This window comes from Salvelinus fontinalis, chromosome 21 (genome assembly GCF_029448725.1).
Source record: "Salvelinus fontinalis isolate EN_2023a chromosome 21, ASM2944872v1, whole genome shotgun sequence".
Lineage (NCBI taxonomy): Eukaryota > Metazoa > Chordata > Actinopteri > Salmoniformes > Salmonidae > Salvelinus > Salvelinus fontinalis.
This window is the reverse complement of record NC_074685.1, coordinates 43169203-43188101: the sequence shown is the minus strand read 5'-3', so window position 1 is coordinate 43188101 and position 18899 is coordinate 43169203. Positions and strand designations below refer to the sequence as shown.

The following is an 18899-nucleotide window of genomic DNA, read 5'->3' as shown; positions in this document are numbered from 1 at the left end:
TTCAGCCTCCCTCACAACACATACTGCTGGACATTCAGCCTCCCTCACAACACATACTGCTGGCCATTCAGCTTCCCTCACAACACAGCACACAGCTCCTTAGGCCCAGCGAGCTCTAGCCTTCATCCCAAATGGCACCCTATTCCTTATGTAGTGCATTATTTATGACCAGGGCCCATAGGGCTCCCATAGGGCTCTGGTCAAAAGTAGTGCACTATATAAGGAATAGTGTGCCATTTGTGATGCAGTCCCTAGTCTTTATCAACAGAGAATGCCAAGTCCATGACTGACTGAAGAAGCATTGTTATTGACGGTTTAATAACGCTGACACAGTGTCAGCATCCAGAATAATGGAGTTATTTTTGTGCGTGCACTCTCACTCTCACTCTCACACACACACACACACACACACACACACACACATGGATGCGTACACAGTTACACACACATCCGCACAGCAAATAATTAGTGGGGAGGGAAACTATAAAAACTTCAACAATTGAAGTGGAGAGAAGTAAAAACATTCTCACTTTTCTCCATACTATATTTGGTTTGAAAACTCAGTCGCTATACAACACTGAGATGAGATACGATGTGTCTTGTCAGGTGCCCCATAAATGCCTAGGAACAGCCCCAGACCAATATTCCTCCTCCACCAAACTTTACAGTTGGCACTATGCATTTGGGCAGGTAGCGTTCTCCTTGCATTTGCCAATCCCAGATTCGTCCGTCAGACTGCCAGATGGTGAAGCGTGATTTATCACTCCAGAGAACGTGTTTCCACTGCTCCAGAGTCCAATGGCGGCAAGCTTTACACCACTCCAGCAGACGCTTGGCATTGCGCATGGTGATCTTATACTTCTGTGCGGCTGCTCGGACATAGAAACCCATTTTATGAAGCTCCCGACTAACAGTTCTTGTGCTGACGTTGCTTCCAGAGACAGTTTGGAACTCGGTAGTGAGTGTTGCAACCGAGGACAGAGGATGCTGTCCTCATGCTGAGCGATTCACCACTTGGTGGTCCTATTCTATGAGCTTGTGTGGCCTACAACTTCGTGGCTAAGCCATTGTTGCTCCTAGACGTTTACACTTCACAATAACAGCACTTACAGTTCACCGGGGCAGCTCTAGCAGGGCAGACATTTGACAAACTGACTTGTTGGAAAGGTGGCATCCTATGATGGTGCCACGTTGAAAGTCACTGAGCACTTCAGTAAGGCCATTATACTGCCAATGTTTGTCTATGGAGATTGCATGGCTGTGTGCTCAATTTTATACAGCTGTCAGCAACGGGTGTGGCTGAAATAGCCGAATCCACACATTTGAAGGGGTGTCTACCTACTTTTGTATATATGGTTTATATTACTGTTTTATTTTCATACATTTTTTAAAATTTTCGAATTGTCTTCCGCTTTGACATTACTTTGGCAGAAGCTAATGGGGATAGATAATAAATACAAAATACAAATACTTAGAGAATTTTGTGTAGGTCATTTACAAAAAATTACAAATCTTTTTTAATCCCACCTTGTAACACAACAAAAACAATACTTTCTGAAGGCACTGTAATGTTTCCGCCATCGTTTCCTACGACCTACAAGAGCTTCTGGACATCAAAACGATGTACTGTTTCCGCCATCGTTTCCTACGACCTACAAGAGCTTCTGGACATCAAAACGGTGTACTGTTTCCGCCATCGTTTCCTACGACCTACAAGAGCTTCTGGACATCAAAACGGTGTACTGTTTCCGCCATCGTTTCCTACGACCTACAAGAGCTTCTGGACATCAAAACAGTGTACTGTTTCCGCCATCGTTTCCTACGACCTACAAGAGCTTCTGGACATCAAAACAGTGTACTGTTTCCGCCATCGTTTCCTACGACCTACAAGAGCTTCTGGACATCAAAACGGTGTACTGTTTCCGCCATCGTTTCCTACGACCTACAAGAGCTTCTGGACATCAAAACGGTGTACTGTTTCCGCCATCGTTTCCTACGACCTACAAGAGCTTCTGGACATCAAAACGGTGTACTGTTTCCGCCATCGTTTCCTACGACCTACAAGAGCTTCTAGACATCAAAACGGTGTACTGTTTCCGCCATCGTTTCCTACGACCTACAAGAGCTTCTGGACATCAAAACGGTGTACTGTTTCCGCCATCGTTTCCTACGACCTACAAGAGCTTCTGGACATCAAAACGGTGTACTGTTTCCGCCATCGTTTCCTACGACCTACAAGAGCTTCTGGACATCAAAACGGTGTCATGTTTCCGGCATCGTTTCCTACGACCTAAAAGAGCTTCTGGACATCAAAACGGTGTCATGTTTCCGCCATCGTTTCCTACGACCTACAAGAGCTTCTGGACATCAAAACGGTGTCATGTTTCCGCCATCGTTTCCTACGACCTACAAGAGCTTCTGGACATCAAAACGGTGTACTGTTTCCGCCATCGTTTCCTACGACCTACAAGAGCTTCTGGACATCAAAACGGTGTACTGTTTCCGCCATCGTTTCCTACGACTTACAAGAGCTTCTGGACATCAAAACGGTGTACTGTTTCCGCCATCGTTTCCTACGACCTACAAGAGCTTCTGGACATCAAAACGGTGTCATGTTTCCGCCATCGTTTCCTACGACCTAAAAGAGCTTCTGGACATCAAAACGGTGTCATGTTTCCGCCATCGTTTCCTACGACCTACAAGAGCTTCTGGACATCAAAACAGTGATCACTAACCTCAATTTGGATGAGAATTTCTACTTCAATGAATCGGAAGTGAAAGACATACTGCTCATCTTGGACCAGTTCCAAATCCGTGACACTCGGAGGAGGAAGAGACAGCGTTATAGAGGCCGGCGTGCGGAAAACCTGACGGGACTACGTCGACGAGTGGATAAACTGCCTCCACCATCCGTTCTATTGGCAAACGTGCAATCCCTGGAGAATAACCTGGACGAGCTCCATTTGAGACTATCCTATCAACGTGATCTGAAAAACTATAATATCCTATGTTTCATGAGTCGTGGATGAACAAGGACATGGAAAATACAAATCTAGCTGGGTCTTCGGGAAACACGCAGGACAGAACGGTGACGTCAGGTCAGGGGTGTGTCTCTGTTAACAGCTGGTGCGCAATCGCTAATATTAAGGATGTTATCTATTTTTAAATGTAACCTTTATTTAACTATGCAAGTCAGTTAAGAACAAATTCTTATTTACAATGACGGCCTACACCAGCCAAAAATGGGAGTATAATTTCCATTGAATTGTATTGGGAATAGTAATCAATGTTTCAACTACAATTACATAGGCCTCTCCATCTAGATATGTTTCTCCCAGCCAAGCAGGATTTGGTGTGATCTAGCCGAGCACTAACTCTCACCTGTTAAGCAGCAGGTAGCCTAGCGGTTAAGAGCGTTGGACTATTAATCGAAAGATCGCTGGTTCAGACCACCGAGCCGAATAGGTGAAAAATCTGTTGATGTGCCCTTGAGCAAGGAACTTAACGCTAATTGCTCCTGTAAGTTGCTCTGGATAAGAGTGTTTCCTAAATGACTCAAATGAAAAAGCAGTAAACCTACCTCATAGAGAAGGCATCCCAGGGACCAGATGTCTGACTTGAAGTTGTAGCCACCCTCGTGGATCCTCTCTGGAGACATGTAGTACGGTGTCCCCACTGAGACAAAAAGGTCTGGTTTTAGACAACTGCTTTGGGGCTTGAGCAATCATTAATACATAGCTTTACTGATGACTACAGCAACACTTTGAAATTCCAATTGATTTGCGAATGGGGAGTGGATAGTGACAGTACAAAATACACTTAAAAGGTTGAGTAAACATGAATTCTGTCCACAAATGTGCCTACATTTATTTTATATGTCAATCGTTTATGATTAGTGAATGCCATAATGTAGTTATTTAGTTAGATATGTTTCTCTATTAGCTAAAATCTTGTTTTTTCAAAGCCATTTTAGCTGTCGTGCTAGCTGTTCGGTCCCAATAGATTCACAAATCATGGGACTTTGTCGCTCAATGCATATGTTGACTTCCTCCGAGGAACATGTTGCTAGGCACCCCCCTGAATTTGTCGGGGCAGGCCTGTTCCCTCCATGGCTAAAGCCAGTGTGAGAAATGTGCTAACAAACCTTTGTGCTATGAAACCAAATATATACTGCACTATGACCCACAAAACGTATTTGCTAGATTCATGAGTGCTGTTAGCCAAAACAAGGAAAGTGAACTTCAAAACGTGGAATTTGCAGCTGTTGTTGGTAAGTAATGAATCTGCTAGCTTCTGACATGACTTACTGCATATTTTTATACCCAAAATCATTTGGCCAACTTTTGTTGAATAGAGCCACAAGAGCAGCAGCTAATAATGGAAAGAGATTCAAATACCAATATATAAAACACCACACTAGCGACAATACACTGATGCTTTTGTTTGGGTGACAAGTCCATCCACAAAACCAACATGCATCATATGTTAGTTTGTTCGACAATCATTCCATCTCCAGCCCAAACCCCCTAAAACCCAGCCCATCTATTGGTTTGGTAATCATTCCATCTCCAGCCCAAACCCCCTAAAACCCAGCCCATCTATTGGATTGACAATCATTCCATCTCCAGCCCAAACCCCCTAAAACCCAGCCCCAGCCCATCTATTGGTTTGACAATAATTCCATCTCCAGCCCAAACCCCCTAAAACCCAGCCCATCTATTGGTTTGACAATCATTCCATCTCCAGCCCAAACCCCCTAAAACCCAGCCCATCTATTGGTTTGACAATCATTCCATCTCCAGACCAAACCCCCTAAAACCCAGCCCATCCATTGGTTTGACAATCATTCCATCTCCAGACCAAACCCCCTAAAACCCAGCCCATCTATTGGTTTGACAATCATTCCATCTCCAGCCCAAACCCCCTAAAACCCAGCCCATCTATTGGTTTGACAATAATTCCATCTCCAGCCCAAACCTCCTAAAACCCAGCCCATCTATTGGTTTGGTAATCATTCCATCTCCAGCCCAAACCCCCTAAAACCCAGCCCATCTATTGGTTTGACAATAATTCCATCTCCAGCCCAAACCCCCTAAAACCCAGCCCATCTTCCCATCTCTACCTAAAGGGGGGAAAGCAGACACTGAATATATTTGCATATGCAAACGCATGCTTAGGTCAGCAACCTTAATAAAGCATGACACTGTGAGCAGTTGCCAAGGAGACCGGAGAGGGTTTGTTAAAAAGGTGCTGTTCTCTGAGGCTAGTTTTAGTTTAGAGTTTTATTTATTTTCACCAAAGAAAGCAAGTGATAGACAACAATACAGATAAATAAAAAACAATGTGCAGGTGTGGTTGGAAGCCCAAGGGCTGATATGAAAACCACACCACAAAAAAAAAGTACAAGAATAAAAAAGGTTTGTTAAAACAGATAACAAAACATACTAATTATAAATGTATGAATGTATTGATCAGTAATATATTTATTTTGTTTAAATGTGTGAGTGTGTGAGAGTTAGGCTATATGGAGAAGATTACTGAGCAGTTTGGTTCATCAGACTCCCAGTGCAGATGGAGCCAGGTAATTAGAGGAGGTGGCAAGTCTTGAAAATGTATTTTGCAGGATGAGTCATTTGTGTAGGTAGAAGGCATATGTACTGGCCCAGAAAATATTCCAGTAAATGAGACATGGGTAAATTAAGTTATAGAATAGAGTTTTAAGAAACAAGACTGATGAACTAAAACACTAATCTTTCTGATGATACTAGGCAGGTTTCCCAGTGGGGGCGGCAGGTAGCCTAGTGGTTAGAGCGTTGGGCCAGAAAAACGAAAGGTTGCTAGATCAAATCCCTGAGCTGACAAGGTAAAAATGTGTCTTTCTCCCCTGAACAAGGCAATTAACCCACTGTTCCTTGGCTGTCATTGTAAATAAGAATTTGTTCTTAACTGACTTGCCTAGTTAAATAAAGGTAAAATACTAACAGATTTCATCACTTTGCTGCAGACAAATTGAATATGATCTTTCCAGTATAACTTTTCATCAATTAAAACTCAGTGGAATCTAGTAATTGTGAATTGTTCCATTTCATTCCCATCAATTGAGATTATGGGTCTTTTTTAAATATTTTTTTTTAACTATATTTCTTATTCTTACTAGTGAATACAAAAATTCACGATTGCTCAGTTTGCCCGGGCGGCCAGCTCTAGGAAGACTTGGTGGTTCCAAACTTCTTCCATTTAAGACTGATGGAGGCCACTGTGTTCTTGGGGACCTTCAATGCTGCAGAATGTTTTGGTACCCTTCCCCATATCTGTGCCTCGACACAATCCTGTCACTGAGCTCTACGGAGAATTCCTTCAACCTCATGATTTAGTTTTTGCTCTGACATGCACTGTCAACTGTGGGACCTTATATAGACAGGTGTGTGCCTTTCCAAATCATGTCCAAGTATAAGAATATTTTGAAGATAAATACACAACGCAGAGGATGAGAGTACTAGAATTAATGGTCAATAGGGAATTGTCAATGTAAATAGGAGTTGGGTTTCGGTTCAACATCTGTTTAGAATCTGTGGAATGTCACTCCTGAACTCAGAGCTACGTGTGCCACGTTTTCATTGGTCTGTACATTGAGTCGAGAGCAGGATACTTGTTATTTGGCCATTGGACAAGTTGTACTGCAAGGACTTCTGATTGGTCAACCCCAGGCTAGGGTGGGGGGTAATAAATGGCATACTGTTCCTTTGTCCAGTGGAGAAATGCTGAGGAGAGGGAAGACTAAACATCTATCTCCCAGCATAACATCTTGATTTGTTCTTCTCAAATAAATCTATTTTTCTCCCAGTGATTTGCTTTGGAGTTTGTGTTATTGAAGAATAACATAAATTGCTAACACTTGGTGCCGTGACCCGGATGAATTGGTCTGAACAACAACAATAAGAAAACTTATCAACTGTGTGTTGATCCAGAGGAAAGAGAGGATGCTGTGCACAACCCACGTTGGGGAGTCAACTCTTAATCTCCTGATTGATGGCAGATTTGTTGGGTGAGTCGAGACCAATATCCTTTTAAAAGAACCAAATCAGGTTAAAATAGTGCATGCAATGAGTGATATGTATCTGTGATGTATAAGTGTTCAAGTACTTTGTTTTCTTACAGAGTTTAGTCCTTTGGCACTCTATTAAAAGGTTTATAATTTTGTAAAGGTTTGTAAAGGCCTCTAATTTTGTGAATCTTCTTGTTGTATAGAAGTACGTTGCTAGTTGAGAGGCAATTGTTTTGGGGTGAAATCTTCTTGTTGCATAGAAGTGAGTTGTTAGTTGAGTAGCAATTTTTACACGTATGGTTAATGTAAACCTTCAACAAACTTTTTGAAGTGAACATGCGTTTTTATTGGTAACCAAGCTCTACAGAGACAATTTGTGTTCTAGAAGAGGTTTGAGTCCTCAAAAGGGGTTATGTATATATACACAGTTGAAGTCGGAAGTTTATATACACCTTAGCCAAATACATTTAAACTCAGTTTTTCCAAATTCCTGACATTTAATCCTAGTAAAAATTCCCTATCTTAGGTCAGTTAGGATCACCACTTTATTTTAAGAATGTGAAATGTCAGAATAATAGTAGAGAATGATTTCAGCTTTTATTTCTTTCATCACATTCCCAGTGGGCAGAAGCGTACATGCACTCAATTAGTATTTGGTAGCATTGCCTTTAAATTGTTTAACTTGGGTCAAACGTTTCGGGTAGCAATTCCACAAGCGTCCCACAATAAGTTGGGTGAATTTTGGCCCATTCTTCCTGACAGAGCTGGTGTAACTGAGTCAGGTTTGTAAGGCCTCCTTGCTCGCACACGCTTTTTCAGTTCTGCCCACAAATGTTCTATAGGATTGAGGTCAGGGCTTTGTGATGGCCACTCCAATACCTTGACCTTGTTGTCCTTAAGCCATTTTGCCACAACTTTGGAAGTATGCTTGGGGTCATTGTCCACTTGGAAGACCCATTTGCGACCAAGCTTTAACTTCCTGACTGATGTCTTGAGATGTTGTTTCAATATATCCACATAATTGTCCTACCTCATGATGCCATCTATTTTGTGAAGTGCACCAGTCCCTCCTGCAGCAAAGCACCCCCACAACATGATGCTGCCACCCCCATACTTCATGGTTGGGATGGTGTCCTTTGGCTTGCAAGTCTCCCCCTTTTTCCTCTAAACATAACGATGGTCATTATGGCCAAACAGTTCTATTTTTGTTTTATCAGACCAGGGGACATTTCTCCAAAAAGTACAATATTTGTCCCCAGGTGCAGTTGCAAACCGGAGTCTGGCTTTTTTATGGCGGTTTTGGAGCTGTGACTTCTTCCTTGTTTAGTGGCCTTTCAGGTTAGGTCGATATAGAACTTGTTTTACTGTGGATGTAGATCATTTTGTACCTGTTTCCTCCAGCATCTTCACAAGGTCCTTTGCTGTTGTTCTAGGATTGATTTGCACTTTTTGCACCAAAGTACGTTCATCTCTAGGAGACAGAATGCGTCTCCTTCCTGAGCGGTATGACGGCTGCGTGGTCCCATGGTGTTTATACTTGTGTACTATTGTTTGTACAGATGAACGTGGTACCTTCAGGTGTTTGGAAATTGCTCCCAAGGATGAACCAGACTTATGGAGGTCTGCAATTTTTTTTCCTGATGTCTTGGCTGATTTCTTTTGATTTTCCCATGATGTTAAGCAAAGAGGCACTGAGTTTGAAGGTAGGCCTTGAAATACATCCACAGGTACGCTCCCAATTGACTCACATGATGTCAATTAGCCTATCAGAAGCTTCTAAAGCCATGACATAATTTTCTGGAATTTTCCAAGCTATTTAAAGGCACAGTCAGCTTAGTGTATGTAAACCTTTCACCCATGGAATTGTGATACAGATAATTATAAGTTAAATAATCTGTCTGTAAACAATTGTTGGAAAAATGACTTGTGTAATGAACAAAGTAGTGTCCTAACCGACTTGCCAAAGCTATAGTTTGTTAACAAGAAATTTGTGGAGTGGTTGAAAAACGAGTTGTAATGACTCCAACCTAAGTGTATGTAAACTTCCGACTTCAACTGTACCCTATGGCTGACAATTAAAATGCATTACAGCACTCTATAGGAAAAATTACAATATGATCTTCATGTAATGTAATAGATTGTCATGTATTGTATATTGGAACCTAAGGCAAGAGATGTCTTGGGTTGAAACCTAAGTGTATGTAAACTTCCAACTTCAACTGTAGATGAGGAGATACAGATAAAATATTCAAAAAGTCAGATGTCAGTGAGTGGTTCTCACTTTTAAATAAGTTTGTTGTAATCACCCAATAGAAAACACATTTTATTTTAATTATTAATGAAATCCAAAGTTGATGCAAGGATATCCATGAATCTACCAATGTTAGAATCGGGTGGCCAATAGATGCATGTAATTACCACTTTTTACTTCCAAAAAATGAACAGGAGGGAATTTCTATGAAAAGAGATTCAACATCAATGTTATCAGATGTAAGTGCGAGGTCCTCTCTTACAAATAATTTAAAACATTTATGAACAAAAATGGCCCCTCCTCCCACTCTTGAGGTTGTACAGTGGTGAACACCATTATTAGGAGACAAGTCATAAAGCATGGTTGTCTCTTCAGTCAACCATGTTTCTGAAAGGGCAGCAATGGAATGATTCAGAGAAGACAGATAATGAACAAGGTGGTCATGATTTTTAGGAAGACTGTGAATGTTCAAATGAAAGGTAGAAAATAAGCTTGTCTTGGAATTAGATCAATTGCTATACAGGTTGTTAAATTGCTTAACATTATAGTAATCAGAAGTGATAGACTCATCTCTGGTAAATCTCAGGAAATTTGAATCTGGATCAACACAATGATTATATTTATTGTTTATATTTACTCTTTATTAATATCTAATGGGTTAAAGACCATGTTGTCAGGGTATGTTATGTTGTCAGGGTATGTTATGTGTCATGGTATGTTATCAGGTTCAGTATGATATCAGGGTATGATATCAGGGTATGTTATTTTGTCAGGGTATGTTATAAGGGGTTGATATGTTATCAGGATTGATATCCTGACCAACTAAGAGAGATACACAGTTGGAATCATCCAGAGAGTGGAACAGAAACATAGAAGTGCAAGCCTCACATGTCCAATACAACCATACATTTGTGTTAGTTTTATATATAGGGGTGCACTTCCTATGGAATGCACACATAGACCACAGGACATCTTAATTGGGGAGAACGGGCTCGTGGTAATGACTGGATAGGAGTCAGTGAAATGGTATCAAATACATCAAACACATGGTTTCCAGGTGTTTGATGCCATTCCATTTGCTCTGTTCTGACCATTATTATGCGCTGTTCTCCCCTCAGCAGCCTCCACTGATTGACACAGTCCACATAACACCACTGAAGACTGTTTATGGTCATGAGGTTATGTGAAATACATGAACAACGTAGAGTAAATATGTGTGTGTGTGTGCGTTTATGTGTGCCAAATCAGTTGACTATAGCGCAGTCACTTGCCATAGGCCCACGACTGTTAGAGGAGTCGCGTGTGTGTCCTTTCCGTACAGTGTGTAGATGTTTACTGAATTCAAATGCCTGTCTCAGGCATTTTTTTGTGTTTTTCAATGAGATACCGTGTGTGTTCTTTTGCGTTTGTGTGTACTTTCCTGTGTGTGTTCCTGTGTATGATTGTTTCTGTTTCTGTGTGTGTGTTACCTAGGGAGTGTGCGGCGGTAGTCTTGGAGCTGAAGAAGCGTCCCAGTCCCAGGTCTCCCAGCTTCACCTCTCCTGTAGCAGTGATGAACACGTTGGCTGGCTTGATGTCTGTCTCAAAGAAAGAGAAAGCGGTTCATGTTATTTATCAAGGTAGCTGTGGCTGTTAACAATACTGGGTTTATATATGTAGGACATCTAAGTTCTCTGCATTGGCATGGTAGTTTTAGGAGCATTTCAAATTATCAAATTCAATCAATGTCCTAGGTCAGTGTTTCTCAACCTCAGGTCTGTGCACTGGCAGTTGACTTTGGTATAGTCGGCTATGGCAACACTTTTCCCTTGATGGTGTGTAGGGCACTGTGGTGTGTGTGGGGCACTGTGGTGTGTGTGTGGGGCACTGTGGTGTGTGTGTGGGGTACTGTGGTGTGTGTGTGGGGTACTGTGGTGTGTGTGTGGGGTACTGTGGTGTGTGTGTGGGGTACTGCGGTGTGTGTGTGGGGTACTGCGGTGTGTGTGTGGGGTACTGCGGTGTGTGTGTGGGGTACTGTGGTGTGTGTGTGGGGTACTGTGGTGTGTGTGTAGGGTACTGTGGTTTGTGGAGCACTGTGGTGTGAGTGGGGCACTGTGGTGTGAGTGGGGCACTGTGGTGTGAGTGGGGAACTGTGGTGTGAGTGGGGAACTGTGGTGTGAGTGGGGAACTGTGGTGTGAGTGGGGAACTGTGGTGTGAGTGGGGAACTGTGGTGTGAGTGGGGAACTGTGGTGTGAGTGTAGGGCACTGTGGTGTGTGAGTGGGGAACTGTGGTGTGTGAGTGTAGGGCACTGTGGTGTGTGAGTGTAGGGCACTGTGGTGTGTGAGTGTAGGGCACTGTGGTGTGTGTGTGTAGGGCACTGTGGTGTGTGTGTGTAGGGCACTGTGGTGTGTGTGTGTAGGGCACTGTGGTGTGTGTGTGTAGGGCACTGTGGTGTGTGTGTAGGGCACTGTGGTGTGTAGGACACTGGTGTATGTAGAAAATGCTTTTTAGTTAACTTTCCTTTCATTTCACTTTTTGGTTAACTGTCCCTTTTACTGCAGGCACCTCTGAGCCATAGAAATGTATAAATATCGCAACATATCAGTCCTCTATGTCAAATCAAATCAAGTTTATTTTATATAGCCCTTCGTACATCAGCTAATATCTCAAAGTGCTGTACAGAAACCCAGCCTAAAACCCCAAACAGCAAGCAATGCAGGTGTAGAAGCATGGCGCAGTCCATTCTAATACAGGCTTTTGGGCACTAGAGTCCTCTTTCCATCTCTACGCTATGAGCACACCTGCAACCAATTTCCCTTGTTAAATACCTGAGCTATGTCTTTTAGTTCAGGGTAAAACAACCCATGCAGTTGTGGAAAAGAAATCTGGACCCAAACAAATCAGCCGGGCTAGACAATCTGGACCCTCTCTTTCTAAAATTATCCGCCGAAATTGTTGCAACTCCTAATACCAGCCGGTTCAATCTCTCTTTCGTATCGTCTGGGATCCCCAAAGATTGGAAAGCTGCCGTGGTCATCCCCCTCTTCAAAGGGGGAGACACGCTAGACCCAAACTGCTACAGACCTATATCTATCCTATTCTGCCTTTCTAAGGTCTTCGAAAGCCAATCTGACAAACAGATCACCAAACATTTCGAATCCCACCGTACCTTCTCCGCTATACAATCTGGTTTCCGAGCTGGTCATGGGTGCACCTCAGCAACGCTCAAGGTCCTAAACGATATCATAACCGCCATCGATAAGAGACAATACTGTGCAGCTGTATTCATCGACCTGGCCAAGGCTTTCGACTCTGTCAATCACCACATTCTTATCGGCAGACTCAACAGCCTTGGTTTCTCAAATGACTGCTTTGCCTTGTTCACCAACTACTTCTCAGACAGAGTTCAGTGTCAAATCGGAGGGCCTGCTGTCCGGACCTCTGGCAGTCTCTATGGGGGTGCCACAGGGTTCAATCCTCGGGCCGACTCTTTTCTCTGTATACATCAATGATGTCGCTCTTTCTGCTGGTGATTCTCTGATCCACCTCTATGCAGACGACACCATTCTGTATACTTCTGGCCCTTCTTTAGACACCGTGTTAACTAACCTCCAGACGAGCTTCAATGCCATACAACTCTCCTTCCGTGGCCTACAACTGCTCTTAAATGCAAGTAAAACTAAACCATGCTCTTCAACCGATCGCTGCCCACACCTGCCCGCCCGTCCAGCATCACTACTTTGGACGGTTCTGACAGAATATGTGGACAACTACAAATACCTAGGTGTTTGGTTAGACTGTAAACTCTCCTTCCAGACTCACATTAGCATCTCAAATCCAAAATTAAAACTAGAATCGGCTTCCTATTTCGCAACCAAGCATCCTTCACTCATGCTGCCAAACATACCCTCGTAAAACTGACTATCCTACCGATCCTTGACTTCGGCGATGTTATTTACAAAATAGCTTCCAACACTCTACTCAGCAAACTGGATGCAGTCTATCACAGTGCCATCTGTTTTGTCACCAAAGCCTGATATACTACCCACCACTGCGACCTGTATGCTCTCGTTGGCTGGCCCTCGCTTCATATTCGTCGCCAAGCCCACTGGCTCCAGGTCATCTATAAGTCTTTGCTAGGTAAAGCCCCGCCTTATCTCAGCTTACTGGTCACCATAGCAGCACCCACCCATAGCACGCGCTCCAGCAGGTATATTTCACTGGTCACCCCCAAAGCCAATTCCTCATTTGGCCGCCTTTCCTTCCAGTTCTTTGCTGTCAGTGACTGGAACGAACTGCAAAAATCACTGAAGCTGGAGACTCATATCTCCCTCACAAGCTTTAAGCACCAGCTGTCAGAGCAGCTCACAGATCACTGCACCTGTAAATAGCTCATCTGTAAATAGCCCATCCAACTACCTCATCCCCATACTGTTATTTATTTGATTTATTTTGCTCCTTATCACCCCAGTATCTCTACTTGCACACTCATCTTCTGCACATCTATTACTCCAGTGTTTAATTGCTATATTGTAATTATTTTGCCACTATGGCCTATTTATTGCCTTACCTCCCTTGTCCTACCTCATTTGCACACATTGTATATAGACTTTTTCTATTGTATTATTGACTGTATGTTTGTTTATTCCATGTGTAACTCTGTGTTGTTGTATGTGTCGCACTGCTTTTCTTTATCTTGGCCAGGTCACAGTTGTAAATGAGAACTTGTTCTCAACTGGCCTACCTGGTTAAATAAAGGTGAAATAAAGAAAAAGAAAAAAATAACTCGCCCGCATTTATCCTTTTATTCCTGTTATCTGTGACTCCCCAAAGCCAACACTCCCTTTGGCCGCCTTTCCTTCCAGTTCTCTGCTGCCAATGACTGGAATGAATTGCAAAAATCACTGAAGCTGGAGACATATCTCCCTCTCTAACTTTAAGCATCAGCTGTCAGAGCAGCTTACCGATCACTGTACCTGTACACAGCCAATCTGTAAATAGCACACCCAACTACCTCATCCCCATATTGTTATTTATCATCTTTCCCTTTTGCACCTCAGTATCTCTACTCGCACATCATCATCTGCACATCTATCACTCCAGTGTTAATGCTAAATTGTAATTATTTCGCCTCTATGGCCTATTTGTCTTACCTCCCTACTTTTACATTTGCACACACTGTACATCGTTTTTTTATATTGTGTTATTGACTGTACGTTTGTTTATGTGTAACTCTGTGTTGTTGTTTTTGTCGCACTGCTTTGCTTTATCTTGGCCAGGTCGCAGTTGTAAATGAGAACTTGTTCTCAACTGGCCTACCTGGTTAAATAAAGGTGAAATAAAAATTAAAACTCACAACCAATGATGTATATAAACCCTGGATTGCTGATGCTATGTATTGGCCAATGAAAGGCTTTGAAGCCACCGGTCGGCCATATTGACACTCCCCAATACAGTCGTGGCCAAAAGTTTTGAGAATGACACAAATATTAATTTCAACAAAGTTTGCTGCTTCGATGTCTTTAGATATTTTTGTCAGATGTTACTATGGAATACTGAAGTATAATTACAAGCATTTCATAAGTGTCAAAGTCTTTTATTGACAAATACATGAAGTTGATGCAAAGAGTCAATATTTGCAGTGTTGACCCTTCTTTTTCAAGACCTCTGCAATCCGCCCTGGCATGCTGTCAATTAACTTCTGGGCCACATCCTGACTGATGGCAGCCCATTCTTGTATAATCAATGCTTGAAGTTTGTCAGAATTTGTGGGTTTTTGTTTGTCCACCTGCCTCTTGAGGATTGACCACAAGTTCTCAATGGGATTAAGGTCTGGGGAGTTTCCTGGCCATGGACCCAAAATATCGATGTTTTGTTCCCCGAACCACTTAGTTATCACTTTTGCCTTTGGGGCAAGGTGCTCCATCATGCTGGAAAAGGCATTGTTTGTCACCAAACTGTTCCTGGATGGTTGGTAGAAGTTGCTCTCTGAGGATGTGTTGGTACCATTCTTTATTCATGGCTGTGTTCTTAGGCAAAATTGTGAGTGAGCCCACTCCCTTGGCTGAGAAGCAACCCCACACATGAATGGTCTCAGGATGCTTTACTGTTGGCATGACACAGGACTGATGGTAGCGCTCACCTTGTCTTCTCCGGACAAGCTTTTTTCCGGATGCCCCGGAAAGGGGAAAGGGGATTCATCAGAGAAAATGACTTTACCCCAGTCCTTAGCAGCCCAATCCCTGTACCTTTTGCAGAATATCAGTCTGTCCCTGATGTTTTTCCTGGAGAGAAGTGGCTTCTTTGCTGCCCTTCTTGACACCAGGTCATCCTCCAAAAGTCTTCGCCTCACTGTGCGTGCAGATGCACTCACACTTGCCTACTGCCATTCCTGAGCAAGCTCTGCACTGGTGGTGCCCCAATCCCGCAGCTGAATCAACTTTAGGAGACGGTCTTGGTGCTTGCTAGACTTTCTTGGGCGCCCTGAAGACTTCAACAATTGAACCGCTCTCCTTGAAGTTCTTGATGATCCGATAAATGGTTGATTTAGGTGCAATCTTACTGGCAGCAATATCCTTGCCTGTGAAGCCCTTTTTGTGCAAAGCAATGATGACGGCACATGTTTCCTTCCAGGTAACCATGGTTGACAGAGGAAGAACAATGATTCTAAGCACCACCCTCCTTTTGAAGCTTCCAGTCTGTTATTCGAACTCAATCAGCATGACAGTGATCTCCAGCCTTGTCCTCGTCAACACTCACACCTGTGTTAACGAGAGAATCACTGACATGATGTTCGTAATAATGAATGTCGGACCAAGTACGTAGAGTTCCACATAATTTTCATGAAGAAAGTGAAACTTAAGCAAAGACAAAACAAATAAAGAATAAACAAACCGTGACGACAATGCAGTGCTAACGCGCAACTAAACATAAACAATATCCCATAACCCACAGGTGGAAAAAAATGCTACTTAAGTATGATCCCCAATTAGAGACAACGATAACCAGCTGCCTCTAATTGGGAATCATACAAATCACCAACATAGAAAATAAACCTAGAAGCCCACATAGAAAATATAAACTAGAACAACCCCCCAGTCACGCCCTGACCTACTCTACCATAGAAAATAAAGGCTTTATATGGTCAGGACGTAGCAGGGCTGAAATGCAGTGGAAATGTTTTTGGGGGATTCAGTTCATTTGCATGGCAAAGAGGGACTTTGTAATTAATTGCAATTCATCTGATCACTCTTCATAACATTCTGGAGTATATGCAAATAGCCATCATACAAACTGAGGCAGCAGACTTTGTGAAAATGTATATTTGTGTCATTCTCAAAACTTTTGGCCACGACTGTAGTTGCAGTCCTCCATAGGAATGAATGGAATTCCACAGTACTTCAATTCAATTACATTTATTTAAGTATTTTTTTGTTGTAGTGGGGAAAGTAACATTAGTACTCTCTAAAATAATAATACTTTAAGGAAATGATTGTTGTTTATCTCACATAATATAATTAAAAGTATGCATTGAGGTGTTTGTAATAGAATAAATGTGTCAAAAATGAATGTAGACATTAATACATGCATTTCTATAGCTTCCAAAATATTTTTTACTATTGAGGAGTACCAAGATGGCTGCGCGGTGGCTTCAATACAGCGCCCCCTGTCGGTCATCAAGGATTTATTCACATCATTGGTCACAATATCCAACATGAGTAACCCAAAATATTGTTTACATTTTACTTAGTTTTTCATGTGTTTATAGATGCGCATTTTAAGATGCATTGTTGTAGAATGTTGAGTTGTTGCCATGTCTAGATATGTAAAGGAATGTTTTTGCATACGTCTTGAAATTATCAGATTTATACACTACCATTCAAAAGTTCGGGGTCACTTAGAAATGTCCTTGTTTTTGAAAGAAAAGCACATTTTTTGTCCATTAAAATAACCTAAAATGAATCCGAAATATAGTGTAGACATTGTTAACGTTGTAAATTACTATTGTAGCTGGAAATGGCTGATTTTGAATGGAATATCTACATCGGCGTTAAGAGGCCCATTATCAGCAACCATCACTCCTGTGTTCCAATGGCACGTTGTGTTGGCTAATCCAAGTTTATCATTTTAAAAGGCTAATTGATCATTAGAAACCCCTTTTTCTAATGATCAACAACAGCATTTGTGGGTTCGATTACAGGCTCAAAATGGCCAGAAACAAAGAACTTTCTTCTGAAACTCATCAGTCTATTCTTGTTCTGAGAAATGAAGGCTATTCCATGCGAGAAATGGCCAAGAAACTGAAGATCTCGTATAACGCGGTGTACTACTCCCTTCACAGAACAGCTCAAACTGCCCTAACCAGAATAGAAAAAGGAGTGGGAGGCCCCGGTGCACAACTGAGCAAGAGGACAAGTACATTAGAGTGTCTAGTTTGAGAAAAAGATGCCTCACAAGTCCTCAACTGGCAGTTTCATTACATAGTGCCTGCAAAACACCAGTCTCAACGTCAACAGTGAAGAGGCGACTCCGGGATGCTGGCCTTCTAGGCAGAGTTCCTCTGTCCAGTGACTGTGTTCTTTTGCCCATCTTAATATTTTATTTCATTGGCCAGTCTGAGATACGGATTTTTCTGCCTAGAAGGCCAGCATCCCGCAGTCGCCTCTTCACTGTTGACGTTGAGACTGGTGTTTTGCGGGTACTATTTAATGAAGCTGCCAGTGTAGGTGTAGATTGAGAGAAGGGGAGAGGGGGGAGAGGAAAGGTGGGACTGATTAAAAAGGGGGAAACGGAAAGGGGGATTAGAGAAAAAAAATGTAATAGAGAAGAACGAAGTTAAGAAGTGAGAGAGGAAGAGGAGTTAATGAAAGTGGTTGTTTACCGCGGTGCATGACTCTACGGGAGTGCATGTGCTCCAGGGCACTGCACAGCTGGACAAAATATTTCCATATTGTCCTCTCTGGGATGAGCCGTCTCTTCTTCTTAAAGTGCTGCGAGAGAGAGAGGAGAAGTTAGGAAAATAGACAGAAACAGAGCTGTGAGTAAAGCCTGGATTCTCTCTCTCTCTTCAACACACACACACACACACACACACACACACACCCACACACATCCCACAAACACACAAACTGCCTTCCCTCTCTCCCTAACAAGTGCACACACACTCGCCTCAAAACCCCCTGATTCAATGTCAGACAGCCCCCAAAACGGTGCGGAACATCTAAAGAATGAATCTGTGCATTACCATTTACCCTGTATTTGAGTGTGTAATGAGAAGCCATTTGGGAGAGGTAGCCTAACGAGAGTTGACACTGCCAGCGCACAGAGCCAAGCACCTAATTAACAATAATATGGCTAATTAAACTGCCAAAACTTTGTTTAATGCCCCAAAACAACAAATGTTAGTATTTTCTTTCAACTTTTTTTCCATCCCCCAAACTTCTTCAGTTTTTTTGGAATAAAACACCTTTTTTAATTACAAGGACATTTGCCGCCAGCAAGATGTTTTTGACTGTGATCTGCATATCGGTTGAATTGAGAGCTTGGAATTAGGAATCTCTTTGTACATCATTATAATGATGCCTTAAAAAGATAAGACAACAATAAAGTCAAACTGAAGATG

General features: G+C 42.4%; 1 protein-coding gene across 3 annotated transcripts in view; it reads right to left on the bottom strand.

Moving 5' to 3' along the window:
- LOC129818956 (serine/threonine-protein kinase Nek6-like) overlaps positions 1-18899 on the bottom strand; it is an 85076-nt gene that overhangs the window by 6196 nt on the left and 59981 nt on the right. For all 3 annotated transcript variants that reach the window (XM_055875343.1, XM_055875341.1, XM_055875342.1), the window contains 3 exons: positions 18159-18267; positions 10766-10873; positions 3581-3675 (listed from right to left, as the gene is read on the bottom strand). In XM_055875343.1, coding sequence (XP_055731318.1) covers positions 3581-3675; positions 10766-10873; positions 18159-18267 — 312 coding nt within the window. The remainder of the gene's footprint in view (positions 1-3580; positions 3676-10765; positions 10874-18158; positions 18268-18899) is intronic.